Source organism: Oncorhynchus nerka, linkage group LG9b (genome assembly GCF_034236695.1).
Source record: "Oncorhynchus nerka isolate Pitt River linkage group LG9b, Oner_Uvic_2.0, whole genome shotgun sequence".
In the NCBI taxonomy this organism is placed as follows: domain Eukaryota; kingdom Metazoa; phylum Chordata; class Actinopteri; order Salmoniformes; family Salmonidae; genus Oncorhynchus; species Oncorhynchus nerka.
This window is the reverse complement of record NC_088424.1, coordinates 40,944,272-40,966,781: the sequence shown is the minus strand read 5'-3', so window position 1 is coordinate 40,966,781 and position 22,510 is coordinate 40,944,272. Positions and strand designations below refer to the sequence as shown.

At 46.1% G+C, this 22,510-nt stretch overlaps 1 protein-coding gene across 8 annotated transcripts in view; it reads right to left on the bottom strand.

Moving 5' to 3' along the window:
• The window catches only part of LOC115114733 (rho GTPase-activating protein 12-like), a 182,779-nt gene that overhangs the window by 145,282 nt on the left and 14,987 nt on the right, over positions 1-22,510 (bottom strand). For 7 of the 8 annotated variants that reach the window (XM_065013699.1, XM_065013703.1, XM_065013702.1 and 4 more), the window contains exon 2: positions 20,955-21,733. In XM_065013699.1, coding sequence (XP_064869771.1) covers positions 20,955-21,656 — 702 coding nt within the window. In that variant the 5' untranslated portion in view covers positions 21,657-21,733. The remainder of the gene's footprint in view (positions 1-20,954; positions 21,734-22,510) is intronic. The other variant, XM_065013700.1, reaches the window with a different exon arrangement.

The window sequence follows — 22,510 nt, the reverse complement described above, 5'->3', positions numbered from 1 at the left end:
AGGAGAAAGAGAGAGATAGGAGAAAGAAAGAGAGGAGAAAGAGAGAGATAGGAGAAAGAAAGAGAGGAGAAAGAGAGAGAGATAGGAGAAAGAAAGAGAGAGAAAGAGAGAGATAGGAGAAAGAAAGAGAGAGAAAGAGAGAGATAGGAGAAAGAGAGAGAAAGAGAGGAGAAAGAGATATAGGAGAAAGAGAGGAGAAAGAAAGAGAGGAGAAAGAGAGAGAGAGGAGAAAGAAAGAAAGAGAGGAGAAAGAGAGAGATAGGAGAAAGAAAGAGGAGAAAGAGAGAGAGATAGGAGAAAGAGAGGAGAAAGAGAGAGAGATAGGAGAAAGAAAGAGAGATAGGAGAAAGAAAGAGAGAGAAGAGAGAGATAGGAGAAAGAAAGAGAGGAGAAAGAGAGAGATAGGAGAAAGAGAGAGAAAGAAAGAGAGGAGAAAGAGAAGAGATAGGAGAAAGAGAGAGATAGGAGAAAGAAAGAGATGGAGAAAGAGAGAGAGATAGGAGAAAGAAGAGAGAGGAGAAAGAGAGAGAGAGAGGAGAAAGAGAGAGAGAGAGGAGAAAGAGAGAGATAGAAAGAAAGAAAGAGAGAGAAAGAGAGAGAGAGGAGAAAGAGAGAGAGAAAGAGAAAGAGAGGGAGAAAGAGAGAGAGAGGAGAAAGAAAGAGAGGAGAAAGAAAGAGAGGAGAAAGAAAGAGAGATAGAAAGAAAGAGAAGAAAGAGATAGGAAAGAGAGAGAGATAGGAGAAAGAGAGAGAGAGAGGAGAAAGAGAGAGAGAGAGGAGAAAGAGAGAGAGAGAGGAGAAAGAGAGAGAGAGAGGAGAAAGAGAGAGATAGGAGAAAGAAAGAGAGGAGAAAGAAAGAGATAGGAGAAAGAAAGAGATAGGAGAAAGAGAGGAGAAGAAAGAGAGGAGAAAGAAAGAGAGATAGGAGAAAGAAAGAGAGATAGGAGAAAGAAAGAGAGATAGGAGAAAGAAAGAGAGATAGGAGAAAGAAAGAGAGAGAGGAGAAAGAAAGAGAGATAGAAGAAAGAGAGATAGGAGAAAGAGAGAGAGGAGAAAGAGAGAGATAGGAGAAAGAGAGAGATAGGAGAAAGAGAGAGAGATAGGAGAAAGAGAGAGATAGGAGAAAGAGAGAGATAGGAGAAAGAGAGAGAGATAGGAGAAAGAGAGAGATAGAGAGAGAGATAGAGAAAGAGAAGAGATAGGAGAAAGAAAGAGAGGAGAAAGAGAGAGATAGGAGAAAGAAAGAGAGGAGAAAGAGAGAGATAGGAGAAAGAAAGAGAGGAGAAAGAGAGATAGGAGAAAGAAAGAGAGAGGAGAAAGAGAGAGATAGGAGAAAGAAAGAAAGAGAGGAGAAAGAGAGAGAGAGAAAAGAAAGAGAGAGAGAGAGAGAGAGAAAGAGAGGAGAAAGAAAGAGAGGAGAGAAGAAAGATAGGAGAAAGAAAGAGAGAGAAAGAGAGAGATAGGAGAAAGAAAGAGATAGGAGAAAGAAAGAGGAGAAAGAGGGAGAGGAGAAAGAGGGAGAGATAGGAGAAAGAAAGAGAGAGAAAGAGAGAGAAAGAAAGAAAGAGATAGGAGAAAGAGAGATAGAGAGAAGAGAGAGATAGGAGAAAGAAAGAGATAGGAGAAAGAGAGAGAAAGAGAGAGAAGAGAGAGAGAGATAGGAGAAAGAAAGAGAGAGAAAGAGATAGGAGAAAGAAAGAGATAGGAGAAAGAAAGAGAGAGAAAAGAGAGATAGGAGAAAGAAAGAGAGGAGAAAGAGAGAGAGAAAGGAGAAAGAAAGAGAAGAGAGAGAGAAAGAGAGATAGGAGAAAGAAAGAGAGGAGAAAGAGAGAGAGGAGAAAGAAAGAGAGAGAAAGAGAGAAAGAAGAAAGAAAGGAGAGAAAAGAGAGAGAGAAGGAGAAAGAAAGAGAGGAGAAAGAGAGAGAGAGAAAGAAAGAGAGGAGAAAGAGAGAGAGAGAAAGAAAGAGAGGAGAAAGAGAGAGATAGAGAAAGAAAGAGAGGAGAAAGAGGGAGAGATAGGAGAAAGAAAGAGAGGAGAAAGAGGGAGAGATAGGAGAAAGAAAGAGAGGAGAAAGAGAGAGAGATAGGAGAAAGAAAGAGAGGAGAAAGAGAGAGAAAGAAAGAAAGAGAGGAGAAAGAGAGAGATAGAGAAAGAGAGAGAGAGAGAGAAAGAAGAGAAAGAGAGATAGGAGAAAGAAAGAGAGGAGAAAGAGGGAGAGATAGGAGAAAGAAAGAGAGGAGAAAGAGGGAGAGATAGGAGAAAGAAAGAGAGGAGAAAGAGAGAGAGATAGGAGAAAGAAAGAGAGGAGAAAGAGAGAAAGAAAGAGAGGAGAAAGAAAGAGAGGAGAAAGAAAGAGAGGAAAGAGAGAAAGAAAGAGAGGAGAAAGAGAGAGAGATAGAGAAAGAAAGAGAGGAGAAAGAGATAGATAGGAGAAAGAAAGAGGAGAAAGAAAGAGAGGAGAAAGAGAGAAAGAAAGAAAGAGAGGAGAAAGAGAGAGATAGGAGAAAGAAAGAGAGGAGAAAGAGAGATAGGAGAAAGAAAGAGAGAGAAAGAGAGAGATAGGAGAAAGAAAGAGAGGAGAAAGAGAGATAGGAGAAAGAAAGAAAGAGAGGAGAAAGAGAGAGAGGAGAAAGAAAGAGAGGAGAAAGAGAGATAGGAGAAAGAGAGATAGGAGAAAGAAAGAGAGAGAAAGAGGGAGAGATAGGAGAAAGAAAGAGAGGAGAAAGAGGGAGAGATAGGAGAAAGAAAGAGAGGAGAAAGAGAGAGATAGGAGAAAGAAAGAGAGGAGAAAGAGATAGGAGAAAGAAAGAGAGGAGAAAGAGAGAGATAGGAGAAAGAAAGAGAGGAGAAAGAGAGAGATAGGAGAAAGAGAGATAGGAGAAAGAAAGAGAGGAGAAAGAGGGAGAGATAGGAGAAAGAAAGAGAGGAGAAAGAGGGAGAGATAGGAGAAAGAAAGAGAGGAGAAAGAGAGAGAGATAGGAGAAAGAAAGAGAGGAGAAAGAGAGAAAGAAAGAGAGGAGAAAGAGAGAGAGATAGGAGAAAGAAAGAGAGGAGAAAGAGAGAAAGAAAGAGAGGAGAAAGAGAGAGAGATAGGAGAAAGAAAGAGAGGAGAAAGAGAGAGATAGGAGAAAGAAAGAGGAGAAAGAAAGAGAGGAGAAAGAGAGAGATAGGAGAAAGAAAGAGAGGAGAAAGAGAGAGATAGGAGAAAGAAAGAGAGGAGAAAGAGAGATAGGAGAAAGAAAGAGAGGAGAAAGAGAGAGATAGGAGAAAGAAAGAGAGGAGAAAGAGAGATAGGAGAAAGAAAGAAAGAGAGGAGAAAGAGAGAGAGGAGAAAGAAAGAGAGGAGAAAGAGAGAGAGGAGAAAGAAAGAGGAGAAAGAGAGAGATAGGAGAAAGAAAGAGAGGAGAAAGAGAGAGATAGGAGAAAGAAAGAGAGGAGAAAGAGAGAGATAGGAGAAAGAAAGAGAGGAGAAAGAGAGAGATAGGAGAAAGAAAGAGACACAGTACATCTCAAACCTATTCCTTATAAAGTACACTACTTTAGACCAGATCTCTATAGGCCCCGGTTAAAGTAGTGCACTAGATAGAGGATAGGGTGCCATTTTGGAAAGTGCTGGCAAACTAGGTCACAGTTTCTCCTCAAATACAGCTGATAAGAGAAGTATACCAATGTTGGGAGGTCAGACAGATGTACACAGACCAGGCTAGGGGGAAACAAACAGTACTGCAGTGAAACTAGGACCGTCAGGCAGTCACTCAATGTCAAACAACTACAGCCTCACACACACACACCCCTGAGACGGTCGGAGTGCAGCGCCAACACAGAGCTGATCTACAGCATTAACAACAAGTGGTTCAAGAGTTTAAATCACAAACAACATGATTGTTTATAAAATGCATGATTTGCCTCGGTGTACTTTTTTAATACTTTTTTTTTTCTTTCTCCATATCCCCGGATTCCTACCGCAAACTAAACCTTTTAATCTGGATCTTCACAACTAGCTAAACGCAATCCCGGGAGACTACTCCTGGCTAGCATTTCCATCCCGGAGCAAGCACCAATTAGCCTGATGCTAGCCCGGGTAGGGCTCGTGTGCTACCACCGAAGCCCACTCCGCGGCCTGCTAGCTACCTAGAGCAACTTGGAACCCTACTAATCCATGACTGGTCTATCGACGTCGCCGCACGAAGAGGCAAAAACAGACTTACCTCCATCGCGACGTCCCCCAAAGGCCCTTCTGCTAACTTGCTAGCCCCGGTCTGCTAACAGCTTGCTTGCTAACCCAGTCTGCTAACTGATAAATTGCTAGCCCCGGTCTGCTAACAGCTTGCTTGCTAACCCGGTCTGCTAACTGCTAAATTGCTTGCCCCGGTCTGCTAACTGATGGGTCCAGTGAGTGGTTGGGCTGGCTGGGGACATGGCGATGCTAACAAGATTGTTTAGCCCCGGCCTACTAACTGCTAGCTTGTTTAGCCCCGGCCTACTAACTGCTAGCTTGTTTAGCCCCAGACTACTAACTGCTAGCTTGTTTAGCCCCAGACTACTAACTGCTAGCTTGTTTAGCCCCAGACTACTAACTGCTAGCTTGTTTAGCCCCAGACTACTAACTGCTAGCTTGTTTAGCCCCAGACTACTAACTGCTAGCTTGTTTAGCCCCAGACTACTAACTGCTAGCTTGTTTAGCCCCAGACTACTAACTGCTAGCTTGTTTAGCCCCAGACTACTAACTGCTAGCTTGTTTAGCCCCAGACTACTAACTGCTAGCTTGTTTAGCCTCAGACTACTAACTGCTAGCTTGTTTAGCCCCAGACTACTAACTGCTAGCTTGTTTAGCCCCAGACTACTAACTGCTAGATTGTTACCATCGGCCTGTTAACTGTCTGAATCGCCGTGTCCCCAGTCAGCCAAACCACTCACTGGACCCATATGTTAACTTTGCTACACATGCCTCTCTCTAATATCAATATGCCTTGTCCATTACTGTCCTGGTTAGTGATTACTATCTTATTTCACTGTAGAGCCTCTAGCCCTGCTCAATATTAAGGCATATCACCCTCTTCCCCCAGCTGTGCCCTCCACACCATATGTGAATTGATTGCCCCCATCTATCTTCTGAGTTAGTGCTACGAGGTGACCTAAACTGGGACATGCTTAAAAACACTTTTAAAAGCAAGCCCCATTCAAAAAATGTAGAACTAGGAATAGATATAGTCCTTGGTTCATTCCAGACCAGTCTGCCCTTAACCAGCACAAAAACATCCTGTGGCATTCTGCATTACCATCGAATAGCCCCCGTGATATGCAACTTTTCAGGGAAGTTATGTACAAATATACACAGGCAGTTAGGAAAGCCAAGGCCAGCTTTTTCAAACAGAAAGTTGCATCCTGTAGTACAATCTCAAAAAAGTTCTGGGACACTGTAAAGTCCATGGAGAATAAGAGCATCTCCTCCCAGCTGCCCACTGCTCTGAGGCTAGGAAACACTGTTACTACCGATAATTCCACTATAAGTGAGAATTTCAATAAGCATTTCTCTACGGATGGCCATGCTTTCCACCTGGCTACCCCTACCCCGGTCAACTGCCCGGCACCCTCCACAGCAACCCGCCAAAGCCCCCACCATTTCTCCTTCCCCCAAATCCAGATAGCTGATGTTCTGAAAGAGCTGCAAAATCTGGACCCCTACAAATCAGCCGGGCTGGACTCTCTTTATAAAATTATCTGCCGAAATTGTTGCAACCCCTATCACTAGTCTGAGATTCCCAAAGATTGGGAAGCTGCCTCAGTCATCCCCCTCTTCAGAGAAGGTGACACTCTAGACACAAACGGCTACAGACCTATATCTATCCTACCCTGTCTTTCTAAGGTCTTCAAAAGCCAAGTTAACAAACAGATTACCGACCATTTCGAATCACACCGTACCTTCTCCGCTATGCAATCTGGTTTCAGAGCTGGTCATGGGTGCACCTCAGCCACGCTCAAGGTCCTAAACGACATCATAACCGCCATCGATAAAAGACATTACTGTGCAGCCGTATTCATCGACCTGGCCAAGGCTTTCGACTCTGTCAATCACCACATTCTTATTGGCAGACTCGACAGCCTTGGTTTCTCAAATGATTGCCTCGCCTGGTTTACCAACTACTTCTCTGATAGAGTTCAGTGTGTCAAATCGAAGGGCCTGGTGTCCGGACCTCTGGCAGTCTCTATGGGGGTGCCACAGGGTTCAATTCTCATCAATGATGTCGCTCTTGTTGCTGGTGATTCTCTGATCCACCTCTACGCAGACGACACCATTCTGTATACTTCTGGCCCCTCTTTGGACACTGTTAACTAACCTCCAGACGAGTTTCAATGCCATACAACTCTCCTTCCGTGGCCTCCAACTGCTCTTAAATGCAAGTAAAACTAAATGCATGCTATTAAATCGATCACTGCCCGCACCTGCCCGCCCGTCCAGCATCACTTCTCTGGACTAGAGGTCGACCGATTATGATTTTTCAATGCCGATACCGATTATTGGAGGGCCAAAAAAGCCGATACCGATTATTGGAGGGCCAAAAAAGCCGATACCGATTATTGGAGGGCCAAAAAAGCCGATACCGATTATTGGAGGGCCAAAAAAGCCGATACCGATTATTGGAGGGCCAAAAAAGCCGATACCGATTATTGGAGGGCCAAAAAAGCCGATACCGATTATTGGAGGGCCAAAAAAGCCGATACCGATTATTGGAGGGCCAAAAAAGCCGATACCGATTATTGGAGGGCCAAAAAAGCCGATACCGATTATTGGAGGGCCAAAAAAGCCGATACCGATTATTGGAGGGCCAAAAAAGCCGATACCGATTATTGGAGGGCCAAAAAAGCCGATACCGATTATTGGAGGACCAAAAAAGCCGATACCGATTATTGGAGGACCAAAAAAGCCGATACCGATTATTGGAGGGCCAAAAAAGCCGATACCGATTATTGGAGGACCAAAAAAGCCGATACCGATTATTGGAGGACCAAAAAAGCCGATACCGATTATTGGAGGGCCAAAAAAGCCGATACCGATTAATCAGCTGATTTTTTTATTTATTTAGTTGTAATAATGACAATTACAACAATACAGAATGAACACTTATTTTAACATAATATAATACATCAATAAAATCAATTTAGCCTCAAATAAATAATGAAACATGTTCAATTTAGTTTAAATAATGCAAAAACAAAGTGTTGGAGAAGAAAGTAAAAGTGCAATATGTAAGAAAGCTAACGTTTCAGTTCCTTGCTCAGAACATGAGAACATATGAAAGCTGGTGGTTCCTTTTAACATGAGACCTCAATATTCCAAGGTAAGAGGTTTTAGGTTGTAGTTAATATAGTATTTATAGGACTATTTCTCTCTATACCATTTGTATTTCATATACCTTTGACTATTGGATGTTCTTAAAGTCACTATAGTATTGCCAGTGTAACAGTATAGCTTCAGTCCTTCTCCTCGCCCCTACCTGGGCTCGAACCAGGAACACATCGACAACAGCCACCCTCGAAGCATCGTTACCCATCACTCCACAAAAGCCGCGGCCCTTGCAGAGTAGGGGGAACAACTACTCCAAGCCTCAGAGCGAGTGACGTTTGAAACACTATTAGCGTGCACCCCGCTAACTAGCTAGCCATTTCACATCGGTTACACCAGCCATTAGGCGGATAGGCTTGAAGTCATAAACAGCGTGCACCCCGCTAACTAGCTAGCCATTTCACATCGGTTACACCAGCCATTAGGCGGATAGGCTTGAAGTCATAAACAGCGTGCACCCCGCTAACTAGCTAGCCATTTCACATCGGTTACACCAGCCATTAGGCGGATAGGCTTGAAGTCATAAACAGCGTGCACCCCGCTAACTAGCTAGCCATTTCACATCGGTTACACCAGCCATTAGGCGGATAGGCTTGAAGTCATAAACAGCGTGCACCCCGCTAACTAGCTAGCCGTTTCACATCGGTTACACCAGCCATTAGGCTGATAGGCTTGAAGTCATAAACAGAGCTGTGCTTGCGAAGAGCTGCTGGCAAAACGCATGAAAGTGCTGTTTGAATGAATGCTCACGAGCCTGCTGCTGCCTTTTCAGTGAAATATGGAACCGTTCGGTATTTTATCGAGCGGGTGTATACTTTTATCTAACGAATATATACTTCTGTGTATTGATTTTAAGAAAGGCATTGGTGTTTACGGTTAGGTACATTCGTCCAACGATTGTGCTTTTGTTAAATCATCCCCCAGCGTTGCATCGATTATATGCAACGCAGGACACGCTAGATAAACTAGTAATATCATCAACCATGTGTAGTTATAAATAGTGATTATGAGTATCTCTACTTGCACATTCATCTTCTGCACATCTACCATTCCAGTGTTTAATTGCTATATTGTCATTACTTCGCCACCATGGCCTATTTATTTGTTGTCTTTTGTTCTACTCTATTATTGACTATGTTTTGTTTAATCCATGTGTAACTGTTTGTGTCAAATTGCTATGCTTTATCTTGGCCAGGTCGCAGTTGTAAATGAGAACTTGTTCTCAACTAGCCTACCTGGTTAAATAAAGGTGAAATATATATATATTTTTAAGTTGAACACCCTGTACATAAGAATCAAATCAAATTTTATCGGTCTCACTCACACACACATTTAGCAGATGTTATTGTGGGTGTAGCAAAATGCTGGAGTTCCTAGCGCCAACATTAGAATCAACTAGATTTTTAAAATCTTTTTTGACATGAGCAGTTGTCACTAAGTGTTTTACAGTTCACCTGACTAAGACAAGTCCAGACACTTTTAGCAGAGAGAGAGAGACAGAGAGACAGAGAGAGAGACAGAGAGAGAGAGAGAAACAAAGTGAGTGATTGACTGAGGATAGATTAGAGCTGGGCTCTTGGCTTGCTGTCTTGCTCTTGGCTTGCTGCCTACACATCCAGAACTGGCTGGACTTCGTTGACCTTTATCTTGGGCAGTATTTCAATGGCCACTTAAAGGCTTTAGGAACTCTACTCTGGAGCTGACAAACATGTCGTTTTCTTTCTTCCTGTTAAAAAGTCACCTACTGACCTTATTAAGTCCTTATTAAAAAAAAGGTTCAATATGCAAAAATCATACCTCCATTTCCTGTTGCTAAAATTCTAAATTGTTCGCCTAATTTCAGTTTGTGTGACAAATCAAGCAGTCATTGAGTAGAGAATCATTGTACCATCTAAACCGCTGTGAAGAAGAATTTCCATAAGCAAAAATATTGTATTTTCAGCTGTTTGAATCTGGTGTACTACAGAAACAAACCTTAATGAGAAATAGAGCACATAGAACTGATCGACCGCTTCTTAGACATGCTTAAATGAGAATGACAGATCTAGATATAACATTTCTATGTTTATTTGGTTGTCACCAAAAAAGTTCCAGCACTAAGTCTGTGTGTGTTTTGCTCGTCTCTGGAAAAAAAAAAAACTTTGAAATTATTGTATTTTTAAAATTATTTTATTTGGGTGTAATTTTGTTTTATTTTAAAATGTTTTTAAAATTTCATTTATGTATTTTTTTCTTCTTTTTATTATGCATGTTTCTTTCTTATTAATTTTTGAAGACCCCAACTGAATAGCAGCCTATGCACCCAGATAGTGGTTTTGTTTAGGAGATCCATCTATGAACTGAGCAGACCTGTATCCCCCACCCACACAGCCCCTGTTGCCCATTCACACAGTGTCCCAGTACTGCACCAATGTGACCCAGTTTCTATTCACTCACTGGCCCCTTTGTTCCGATGTAAACACTCCAATAAAGATCCAATAGAGCCAGCCGGGTGGCATGGCAACACAAGCCCCAGCAGCCAGGCCCTGATCCCTTTATAGTGCACTACTTTTGACCAGGGCCCATAGTAGTGCACTTTGTAGGACACAGGGTTCTATTTGGGACACCGCACATCTAATAGAGCCGGGTGGCATGGCAACACAAGCCCCAGCAGCCAGGCCTGCCCTAGTGGCACCCTGATCCCTTTATAGTGCACTACTTTTGACCAGGGCGCATAGTAGTGCACTTTGTAGGACACAGGGTTCTATTTGGGACACAACACATCTAATAGAGCCGGGTGGCATGGGAACAAAGGCCATACCAGCCACTAGGGTAAGCGTTCCCATTAACCCCATTTCCATTATTGGATTCAAGTAAAAATACAAATAAATACAAATGTTGTGCTGTTTAATGTTTCAACCAATTCATGTAGTTGTTATATCCATAACAGTTTTTATTCTAAGCCAATCAAATGTTTTATTATTAAATGATTGACAGTTGTGTGTAAGTTCCTACTAGTGGTCAATTTCAAAGCTGCAAAAAAAAAAACATTGGGTGTTGAGGCGACCCTCAGATAAACACATTTAAAATATGTTTCATACCTGCTAAAATAGGCGATGATACTTCATGTAAAATGAAGAGATTGATGTGCTGATGAATGCCAGTGATAGCATATTTCAATGGCCTTCATTACCATTAAAAACATCTGGCTTTTCATGCTAGCAGTTGGGGCTGCATGACTCAGTCACACAGTAGTAACATAACCTGGTGAACTACAACAAGATACAACATTTCAGGCATTTGTAGCTTACATTTTTTAAATGCATTTTGTCTTATTTTACTGTTAAATGAGCCTTGCATTGTTATACATAGATGTCATTTTGAAAAATTGACATTTATCTCAGCTGGGCTTAAAGGTGCATTATGCAAAAACATGTTTTTTAATTTTTTAATCAAGCATCCATTTTCTGGTTGATAAAACTGTAATAGTTCTCCTAATTTCAGTTGACAAAAACAAGCAATGTACTGTATAGTGTAGAGAATCAGTGTACCATCTAAACTGCTGTGAAATATCTGTTCAGTAACTACATTTAATAAAAAATTATTCTGGTGTTTGAAGCTGGTGTACAGAACCGAAAGACGACACAAAAAACAAAACTTAAGAACGGGAAACATAGTAATAGCACCCTTAGAACAGATATACTGCTTCTTAGACTGGCTTTCAATGGAAATAACAGATCCATAACTCATATTTCTATGTGAATTTGGTCAGGTCACGCAAGGGTCAATACGGCAGCTGGAAAGGGGTACAGTAGCACGCTCCCGCTACACAGAATGTACATGACAATAAATAGATATTACTCAATATGATCAATACTAACTTTGCAGAATATTGTATTCTACATGGTATATTTATACCCCAAAACCATTTGTTTCTAAATATTTTATGAGTAGAGTTTTCTATTCCGTCTTTTTCACCATAAATCACCATTGTTAGGGCTCCCGCATGGCGCAGCGGTCTAAGGCACTGCATCTCAGTGCAAGAGGCATCACTACAGTCCCTGGATCGAATCGAGGCTGTGTCACATCTGGCCTTGATTGGGAGTCCTATAGGGCGGGGCACAATTGGCCCAGCCGGGTTTGGCCGGGGCAGGCCGTCATTGTAAATGAGAATTTGTTCTTAACCTTTATTTAACTAGGCAAGTCAGTTAAGTAAGTTCCTACGAAGCCCCAGTATGCTCCTATTAAGTCCAGTATGCTCCTATTAAGTCCAGTATGCTCCTATTAAGTCCAGTATGCTCCTATTAAGTCCAGTATGCTCCTATTAAGCCCAAATCAGCCAGCCACTACACCCAGGCCCTAATCAGCCAGCTACTACACCCAGGCCCTAATCAGCCAGCCACTAATCACCCAGCCACTACACCCAGGCCCTAATCAGCCAGCTACTACACCCAGGCCCTAATCAGCCAGCCACTAATCAGCCAGCCACTACACCCAGGCCCTAATCAGCCAGCTACTACACCCAGGCCCTAATCAGCCAGCCACTACACCCAGACCCTAATCAGCCAGCCACTACACCCAGGCCCTAATCACCCAGACCCTAATCAGCCAGCCACTACACCCAGACCCTAATCAGCCAGCCACTACACCCAGGCCCTAATCACCCAGACCCTAATCAGCCAGCCACTACACCCAGACCCTAATCACCCAGACCCTAATCAGCCAGCCACTACACCCAGACCCTAATCAGCCAGCCACTACACCCAGACCCTAATCAGCCAGCCATTACACCCAGACCCTAATCAGTCAGCCACTACACCCAGACCCTAATCAGCCAGCCACTACACCCAGACCCTAATCAGCCAGCTACTACACCCAGGCCCTAATCAGCCAGCCACTACACCCAGACCCTAATCAGCCAGCCACTACACCCAGACCCTAATCAGCCAGCCACTACACCCAGACCCTAATCAGCCAGCCACTACACCCAGACCCTAATCAGCCAGCCACTACACCCAGACCCTAATCAGCCAGCCACTACACCCAGACCCTAATCAGCCAGCTACTACACCCAGACCCTAATCAGCCAGCCACTACACCCAGGTCCTAATCAGCCAGCCACTACACCCAGACCCTAATCAGCCAGCCACTACACCCAGACCCTAATCAGCCAGCCACTACACCCAGGCCCTAATCAGCCAGCCTACACCCAGGCCCTAATCACCAGGCAGACCCTAATCAGACCAGCCACTACACCCAGACCCTAATCAGCCAGCCACTACACCCAGACCCTAATCAGCCAGCCACTACACCCAGACCCTAATCAGCCAGCCACTACACCCAGACCCTAATCAGCCAGCCACTACACCCAGACCCTAGACCCTAATCAATCAGCCAGCCACTACACCCAGACCCTAATCAGCCAGCCACTACACCCAGACCCTAATCAGCCAATCAGCCACTACACCCAGACCCCAGACCCTAATCAGCCAGCCACTACACCCAGACCCTAATCACCCAGACCCTAATCAGCCAGCCACTACACCCAGACCCTAATCAGCCAGCCACTACACCCAGACCCTAATCAGCCAGCCACTACACAGACCCTAATCAGCCAGCCACTACACCCAGACCCCTAATCAGCAGCCCAGACCCTAATCAGCCAGCCACTACACCCAGACCCTAATCAGCCAGCCACTACCCCAGACCCTAATCAGCCAGCCACTACACCCAGACCCTAATCAGCCAGCCACTACACCCAGACCCTAATCAGCCAGCCACTACACCCAGACCCTAATCAGCCAGCCACTACACCCAGACCCTAATCAGCCAGCCACTACACCCAGACCCTAATCAGCCAGCCACTACACCCAGACCCTAATCAGCCAGCCACTACACCCAGACCCTAATCAGCCAGCCACTACACCCAGACCCTAATCAGCCAGCCACTACACCCAGACCCTAATCAGCCAGCCACTACACCCAGACCCTAATCAGCCAGCCACTACACCCAGACCCTAATCAGCCAGCCACTACACCCAGACCCTAATCAGCCAGCCACTACACCCAGACCCTAATCAGCCAGCCACTACACCCAGACCCTAATCAGCCAGCCACTACACCCAGGCCCTAATCAGCCAGCCACCACCCAGACCCTAATCAGCCAGCCACTACACCCAGACCCTAATCAGCCAGCCACTACACCCAGACCCTAATCAGCCAGCCACTACACCCAGACCCTAATCAGCCAGCCACTACACCCAGACCCTAATCAGCCAGCCACTACACCCAGACCCTAATCAGCCAGCCACTACACCCAGACCCTCAATCAGCCAGCCACTACACCCAGACCCTAATCAGCCAGCCACTACACCCAGGCCCTAATCAGCCAGCCACTACACCCAGGCCCTAATCAGCCAGCCACTACACCCAGGCCCTAATCAGCCAGCCACTACACCCAGACCCTAATCAGCCAGCCACCCTAATCAGCCACACCCAGACCCTAATCAGCCAGCCACTACACCCAGACCCTAATCAGCCAGCCACTACACCCAGACCCTAATCAGCCAGCCACTACACCCAGACCCTAATCAGCCAGCCACTACACCCAGACCCTAATCAGCCAGCCACTACACCCAGACCCTAATCAGCCAGCCACTACACCCAGACCCTAATCAGCCAGCCACTACACCCAGACCCTAATCAGCCAGCCACTACACCCAGACCCTAATCAGCCAGCCACTACACCCAGACCCTAATCAGCCAGCCACTACACCCAGACCCTAATCAGCCAGCCACTACACCCAGACCCTAATCAGCCAGCCACTACACCCAGACCCTAATCAGCCAGCCACTACACCCAGACAGCCAGCCACTAATCAGCCAGCCACTACACCCAGACCCTAATCAGCCAGCCACTACACCCAGGCCCTAATCAGCCAATCAGCCACTAATCACCCAGACCCTAATCAGCCAGCCACTACACCCAGAATCACCCAGACCCTAATCAGCCAGCCACCACTACACCCAGACCCTAATCAGCCAGCCACTACACCCAGACCCTAATCAGCCAGCCACTACACCCAGACCCTAATCAGCCAGCCACTACACCCAGACCCTAATCAGCCAGCCACTACACCCAGACCCTAATCAGCCAGCCACTACACCCAGACCCTAATCAGCCAGCCACTCAGCCAGCCACTAGACCCTAATCAGCCAGCCACTACACCCAGACCCTAATCAGCCAGCCACTACACCCCAGACCCTAATCAGCCAGCCACTACACCCAGACCCTAATCAGCCAGCCACTACACCCAGACCCTAATCAGCCAGCCACTACACCCAGACCCTAATCAGCCAGCCACTACACCCAGACCCTAATCAGCCAGCCACTACACCCAGACCCTAATCAATCACCCAGACCCTAATCAGCCAGCCACTACACCCAGACCCTAATCAGCCAATCAGCCAGCCACTACACCCAGACCCTAATCAGCCAGCCACTACACCCAGACCCTAATCAGCCAGCCACTACACCCAGACCCTAATCAGCCAGCCACTACACCCAGACCCTAATCAGCCAGCCACTACACCCAGGCCCTAATCAGCCAGCCACTACACCCAGACCCTAATCAGCCAGCCACTACACCCAGACCCTAATCAGCCAGCCACTACACCCAGACCCTAATCAGCCAGCCACTACACCCAGACCCTAATCAGCCAGCCACTACACCCAGACCCTAATCAGCCAGCCACTACACCCAGACCCTAATCAGCCAGCCACTACACCCAGACCCTAATCAGCCAGCCACTACACCCAGACCCTAATCAGCCAGCCACTACACCCAGGCCCTAATCAGCCAGCCACTACACCCAGGCCCTAATCAGCCAGCCACTACACCCAGGCCCTAATCAGCCAGCCACTACACCCAGGCCCTAATCAGCCAGCCACTACACCCAGGCCCTAATCAGCCAGCCACTACACCCAGGCCCTAATCAGCCAGCCACTACACCCAGACCCTAATCAGCCAGCCACTACACCCAGACCCTAATCAGCCAGCCACTACACCCAGACCCTAATCAGCCAGCCACTACACCCAGACCCTAATCAGCCAGCCACTACACCCAGACCCTAATCAGCCAGCCACTACACCCAGACCCTAATCAGCCAGCCACTACACCCAGACCCTAATCTGCCAGCCACTACACCCAGACCCTAATCAGCCAGCCACTACACCCAGACCCTAATCAGCCAGCCACTACACCCAGACCCTAATCAGCCAGCCACTACACCCAGACCCTAATCAGCCAGCCACTACACCCAGACCCTAATCAGCCAGCCACTACACCCAGGCCCTAATCAGCCAGCCACTACACCCAGGCCCTAATCAGCCAGCCACTACACCCAGGCCCTAATCAGCCAGCCACTACACAGAGAGGCCCTAATCAGCCACTACACCCAGCCCCTAATCAGCCAGCCACTACACCCAGGCCCTAATCAGCCAGCCACTACACCCAGACCCTAATCAGCCAGCCACTACACCCAGACCCTAATCAGCCAGCCACTACACCCAGACCCTAATCAGCCAGCTACTACAGAGAACAACAGGGTGTATTCATTAGTACCATAGTAAAATAATTCAGTTCAAGTAGTACCTCATACTGTGCTACCTAAAAGAAAGAACACTTGCAGTAGGCTCAGATTACTTTCACATCATCACCACTGCACATTAACAGCAGGGAGAATTTCAAAAGATTCACAGACAGGAGCGAAAGACCAAAACATCACCAGATTTTTGTCATTCAACAATATTTACCTGAGAGAGAGAGATGGAGAGATCTTAACAGAGAGAGAGAGATGGAGAGATCTTAACAGAGAGAGAGAGATGGAGAGATCTTAACAGAGAGAGAGATGGAGAGATCTTAACAGAGAGAGAGAGATGGAGAGATCTTAACAGAGAGAGAGAGATGGAGAGATCTTAACAGAGAGAGAGAGATGGAGAGATCTTAACAGAGAGAGATGGAGAGATCTTAACAGAGAGAGAGAGATGGAGAGATCTTAACAGAGAGAGAGATGGAGAGATCTTAACAGAGAGAGAGATGGAGAGATCTTAACAGAGAGAGAGATGGAGAGATCTTAACAGAGAGAGAGATGGAGAGATCTTAACAGAGAGAGATGGAGAGATCTTAACAGAGAGAGATGGAGAGATCTTAACAGAGAGAGAGATGGAGAGATCTTAACAGAGAGAGAGATGGAGAGATCTTAACAGAGAGAGAGATGGAGAGATCTTAACAGAGAGAGATGGAGAGATCTTAACAGAGAGAGATGGAGAGATCTTAACAGAGAGAGAGATGGAGAGATCTTAACAGAGAGAGAGATGGAGAGATCTTAACAGAGAGAGAGAGATGGAGAGATCTTAACAGAGAGAGATGGAGAGATCTTAACAGAGAGAGATGGAGAGATCTTAACAGAGAGAGATGGAGAGATCTTAACAGAGAGAGAGATGGAGAGATCTTAACAGAGAGAGATGGAGAGATCTTAACAGAGAGAGATGGAGAGATCTTAACAGAGAGAGAGATGGAGAGATCTTAACAGAGAGAGAGATGGAGAGATCTTAACAGAGAGAGAGATGGAGAGATCTTAACAGAGAGAGAGATGGAGAGATCTTAACAGAGAGAGAGATGGAGAGATCTTAACAGAGAGAGAGATGGAGAGATCTTAACAGAGAGAGAGATGGAGAGATCTTAACAGAGAGAGATGGAGAGATCTTAACAGAGAGAGATGGAGAGATCTTAACAGAGAGAGATGGAGAGATCTTAACAGAGAGAGAGATGGAGAGATCTTAACAGAGAGAGAGATGGAGAGATCTTAACAGAGAGAGATGGAGAGATCTTAACAGAGAGAGATGGAGAGATCTTAACAGAGAGAGAGATGGAGAGATCTTAACAGAGAGAGATGGAGAGATCTTAACAGAGAGAGATGGAGAGATCTTAACAGAGAGAGAGATGGAGAGATCTTAACAGAGAGAGAGATGGAGAGATCTTAACAGAGAGAGAGATGGAGAGATCTTAACAGAGAGAGAGATGGAGAGACCTTAACAGAGAGAGAGATGGAGAGACCTTAACAGAGAGAGAGATGGAGAGACCTTAACAGAGAGAGAGATGGAGAAACCTTAACAGAGAGAGATGGAGAGATCTTAACAGAGAGAGATGGAGAGACCTTAACAGAGAGAGAGATGGAGAGATCTTAACAGAGAGAGAGATGGAGAGATCTTAACAGAGAGAGAGATGGAGAGATCTTAACAGAGAGAGAGATGGAGAGATCTTAACAGAGAGAGATGGATGATCTTAACAGAGAGATCTTAACAGAGAGAGATGGAGAGATCTTAACAGAGAGAGAGATGGAGAGACCTTAACAGAGAGAGAGAGATGGAGAGACCTTAACAGAGAGAGAGATGGAGAGATCTTAACAGAGAGAGATGGAGAGATCTTAACAGAGAGAGAGATGGAGAGATCTTAACAGAGAGAGAGATGGAGATCTTAACAGAGAGATGGAGAGATCTTAACAGAGAGAGATGGAGAGATCTTAACAGAGAGAGAGATGGAGAGATCTTAACAGAGAGAGATGGAGAGATCTTAACAGAGAGAGATGGAGAGATCTTAACAGAGAGAGAGATGGAGAGATCTTAACAGAGAGAGAGATGGAGAGATCTTAACAGAGAGAGAGATGGAGAGATCTTAACAGAGAGAGATGGAGAGATCTTAACAGAGAGAGAGATGGAGAGACCTTAACAGAGAGAGAGATGGAGAGACCTTAACAGAGAGAGATGGAGAGATCTTAACAGAGAGAGAGATGGAGAGACCTTAACAGAGAGAGATGGAGAGATCTTAACAGAGAGAGAGATGGAGAGACCTTAACAGAGAGAGAGATGGAGAGACCTTAACAGAGAGAGAGATGGAGAGACCTTAACAGAGAGAGATGGAGAGACCTTAACAGAGAGAGAGATGGAGAGATCTTAACAGAGAGAGATGGAGAGATCTTAACAGAGAGAGAGATGGAGATATCTTAACAGAGAGAGAGATGGAGAGATCTTAACAGAGAGAGAGATGGAGAGATCTTAACAGAGAGAGATGGAGAGATCTTAACAGAGAGAGATGGAGAGATCTTAACAGAGAGAGAGATGGAGAGATCTTAACAGAGAGAGAGATGGAGAGACCTTAACAGAGAGAGAGATGGAGAGACCTTAACAGAGAGAGAGATGGAGAGATCTTAACAGAGAGAGAGATGGAGAGATCTTAACAGAGAGAGATGGAGAGATCTTAACAGAGAGAGAGATGGAGAGATCTTAACAGAGAGAGAGAGATGGAGAGACCTTAACAGAGAGAGAGATGGAGAGATCTTAACAGAGAGAGATGGAGAGATCTTAACAGAGAGAGATGGAGAGATCTTAACAGAGAGAGAGATGGAGAGATCTTAACAGAGAGAGATGGAGAGATCTTAACAGAGAGAGATGGAGAGATCTTAACAGAGAGAGAGATGGAGAGATCTTAACAGAGAGAGAGATGGAGAGATCTTAACAGAGAGAGAGATCTTAACAGAGAGAGAGATCTTAACAGAGAGAGAGATGGAGAGATCTTAACAGAGAGAGAGATGGAGAGATCTTAACAGAGAGAGAGATGGAGAGATCTTAACAGAGAGAGAGATGGAGAGACCTTAACAGAGAGAGATGGAGAGACCTTAACAGAGAGAGCGATGGAGAGATCTTAACAGAGAGAGAGATGGAGAGACCTTAACAGAGAGAGAGATCTTAACAGAGAGATCTTAACAGAGAGAGAGATCTTAACAGAGAGAGAGATCTTAACAGAGAGAGAGATCTTAACAGAGAGAGAGATCTTAACAGAGAGAGAGATCTTAACAGAGAGAGAGATCTTAACAGAGAGAGAGAGATGGAGAGATCTTAACAGAGAGAGAGAGATGGAGAGATCTTAACAGAGAGAGAGAGATGGAGAGATCTTAACAGAGAGAGATATGGAGAGATCTTAACAGAGAGAGAGATGGAGAGATCTTAACAGAGAGAGAGATGGAGAGACCTTAACAGAGAGAGAGATGGAGAGACCTTAACAGAGAGAGAGATCTTAACAGAGAGAGAGATGGAGAGACCTTAACAGAGAGAGAGATGGAGAGACCTTAACAGAGAGAGAGATCTTAACAGAGAGAGAGATCTTAACAGAGAGAGATCTTAACAGAGAGAGAGATCTTAACAGAGAGAGAGATCTTAACAGAGAGAGAGATGGAGAGACCTTAACAGAGAGAGAGATCTTAACAGAGAGAGATCTTAACAGAGAGAGAGATCTTAACAGAGAGAGAGATGGAGAGACCTTAACAGAGAGAGAGATCTTAACAGAGAGAGATCTTAACAGAGAGAGAGATCTTAACAGAGAGAGAGATCTTAACAGAGAGAGAGATGGAGAGATCTTAACAGAGAGAGAGATGGAGAGATCTTAACAGAGAGAGAGATGGAGAGATCTTAACAGAGAGAGAGATCTTAACAGAGAGAGAGATCTTAACAGAGAGAGAGATCTTAACAGAGAGAGAGATGGAGAGATCTTAACAGAGAGAGAGATGGAGAGATCTTAACAGAGAGAGAGATGGAGAGATCTTAACAGAGAGAGATGGAGAGACCTTAACAGAGAGAGAGATGGAGAGATCTTAACAGAGAGAGAGATGGAGAGACCTTAACAGAGAGAGATGGAGAGACCTTAACAGAGAGAGAGATGGAGAGACCTTAACAGAGAGAGATGGAGAGACCTTAACAGAGAGAGAGATGGAGAGATCTTAACAGAGAGAGAGATGGAGAGACCTTAACAGAGAGAGAGATGGAGAGATCTTAACAGAGAGAGAGATGGAGAGACCTTAACAGAGAGAGATGGAGAGACCTTAACAGAGAGAGAGATGGAGAGACCTTAACAGAGAGAGAGATGGAGAGACCTTAACAGAGAGAGATGGAGAGACCTTAACAGAGAGAGAGATGGAGAGACCTTAACAGAGAGAGATGGAGAGACCTTAACAGAGAGAGAGATGGAGAGACCTTAACAGAGAGAGATGGAGAGATCTTAACAGAGAGAGAGAGATGGAGAGACCTTAACAGAGAGAGAGATGGAGAGACCTTAACAGAGAGAGAGATGGAGAGATCTTAACAGAGAGAGATGGAGAGACCTTAACAGAGAGAGAGATGGAGAGATCTTAACAGAGAGAGAGATGGAGAGACCTTAACAGAGAGAGATGGAGAGACCTTAACAGAGAGAGAGATGGAGAGACCTTAACAGAGAGAGAGATGGAGAGACCTTAACAGAGAGAGATGGAGAGACCTTAACAGAGAGAGAGATGGAGAGACCTTAACAGAGAGAGAGATGGAGAGACCTTAACAGAGAGAGATGGAGAGATCTTAACAGAGAGAGAGATGGAGAGACCTTAACAGAGAGAGAGATGGAGAGACCTTAACAGAGAGAGAGATGGAGAGATCTTAACAGAGAGAGAGATGGAGAGATCTTAACAGAGAGAGAGATGGAGAGATCTTAACTGAGAGAGAGATGGAGAGACCTTAACAGAGAGAGATGGAGAGATCTTACCTGCAAGTGTTCACTAGAACCGCTGCTCAGCTCATCTCCAGACTCTGAGTCGTTGCGTCTCTCCGACCCCTCCGAGTCACAGTGCCCCGGAGGCATGTCCACATCCAGGGGCGCCCTGCGGAGCTCAGGGGAGGTTGCACGGGCACGGGGCAGCGTGTTACATCCCCGTCCAGGAGCGTGAGTGTTTTGGAGGACATCTACCAAGGCCCTGTCGTAGTCAGTGGGGCTACCAGGGTCTCTACCAGGGTTCTGGTTGGCGTCCCTGTGCTGCCTCGGAGGGGTGAGGGCTGCCCCCGACGAGGAGGAGGGAGAAGGTGAGGAGGGAGAGGGCCGACTGAAACTGGTCACATTCAGGCTCTCGTTAGATCTGTCCATCTCCAGGACGATGGGTTTGACCCGCACAGGGTTTCCCCCGCTCCCCCCACGGTGATGCCCCAGGTGCAGGGGCTTGGGAGGCGGCATGAGGGCCTTGCGGACCTCCCTGACGTACTGCGCTGGGACATAGAACGCCTTGGCCCCCTCCTCCTTCTTGACCTGCCACCAGTCCCCGTTGGTCTTTTTCACCAACATGTAACACTCTCCCTGGTGGATGGAGACCAGACGCTCCTTGGACTTGTAATTGTAGTCATACTCCACCTCGATGTACACCTGGCCCGGGGCGATGGGCAGCTCACACCCCCGCCCATCCCGCTCTGCTGCCATCACGGTGAAAACGTTGGCTGGTGCTGGAGCTCACCTCTGCAGGGACACAGGCTGGCTCTGCATGGCCCACCGTACTACTGGGGAGAAGAGAGAAAAGGCCTAGTTTATCATAACATTAGTTTATATACACACTAGGGTTGCAAAAGTCCCGTAAAAGATTCCTGGAATCAGGAGAGAATTAGCAAGAAATCTAGAATCCTTCAACTCCAAGATTTCTGTGCTTGTGTAGTTTAAACACACAATATAGAATGGAGGGATGGGACAAGAGAGCATAGACTGACTGGCAATCCCACTCCCCACATCTATGTACACTGTAAACAGTAAGAGTTGTACTCCCAGCCTAGGAAGCAGCCTGGAACAGGTAGATAAGATTACAGGAACACACACAGTCAAGAGAAAAGACTGAAGACAAGGCTGACTGGGTAAACCCATCCACGAGGCTGACTGGGTAAACCCATCCACGAGGCTGACTGGGTAAACCCATCCACGAGGCTGACTGGGTAAACCCATCCACGAGGCTGACTGGGTAAACCCATCCACGAGGCTGACTGGGTTTAGATAACATTAAAGGGAGTGAGAGTGACTAGTACGACTCACGTGTTCCTCTTTCTCCCATTCTGACTGACCGGCCCCAGACCTGACTCTGACTGACCGGCCGTAAACCTCTGAGCAGCTCTGACTGACCGGCCCCAGACCTGCAGCTCTGACTGACCGGCCGTAAACCTGCAGCTCTGACTGACCGACCTGCAGCTCTGACTGACCTGCAGCTCTGACTGACCGGCCCCAGACCTGCAGCTCTGACTGACCGGCCCCAGACCTGCAGCTCTGACTGACCGGCCCCAGACCTGCAGCTC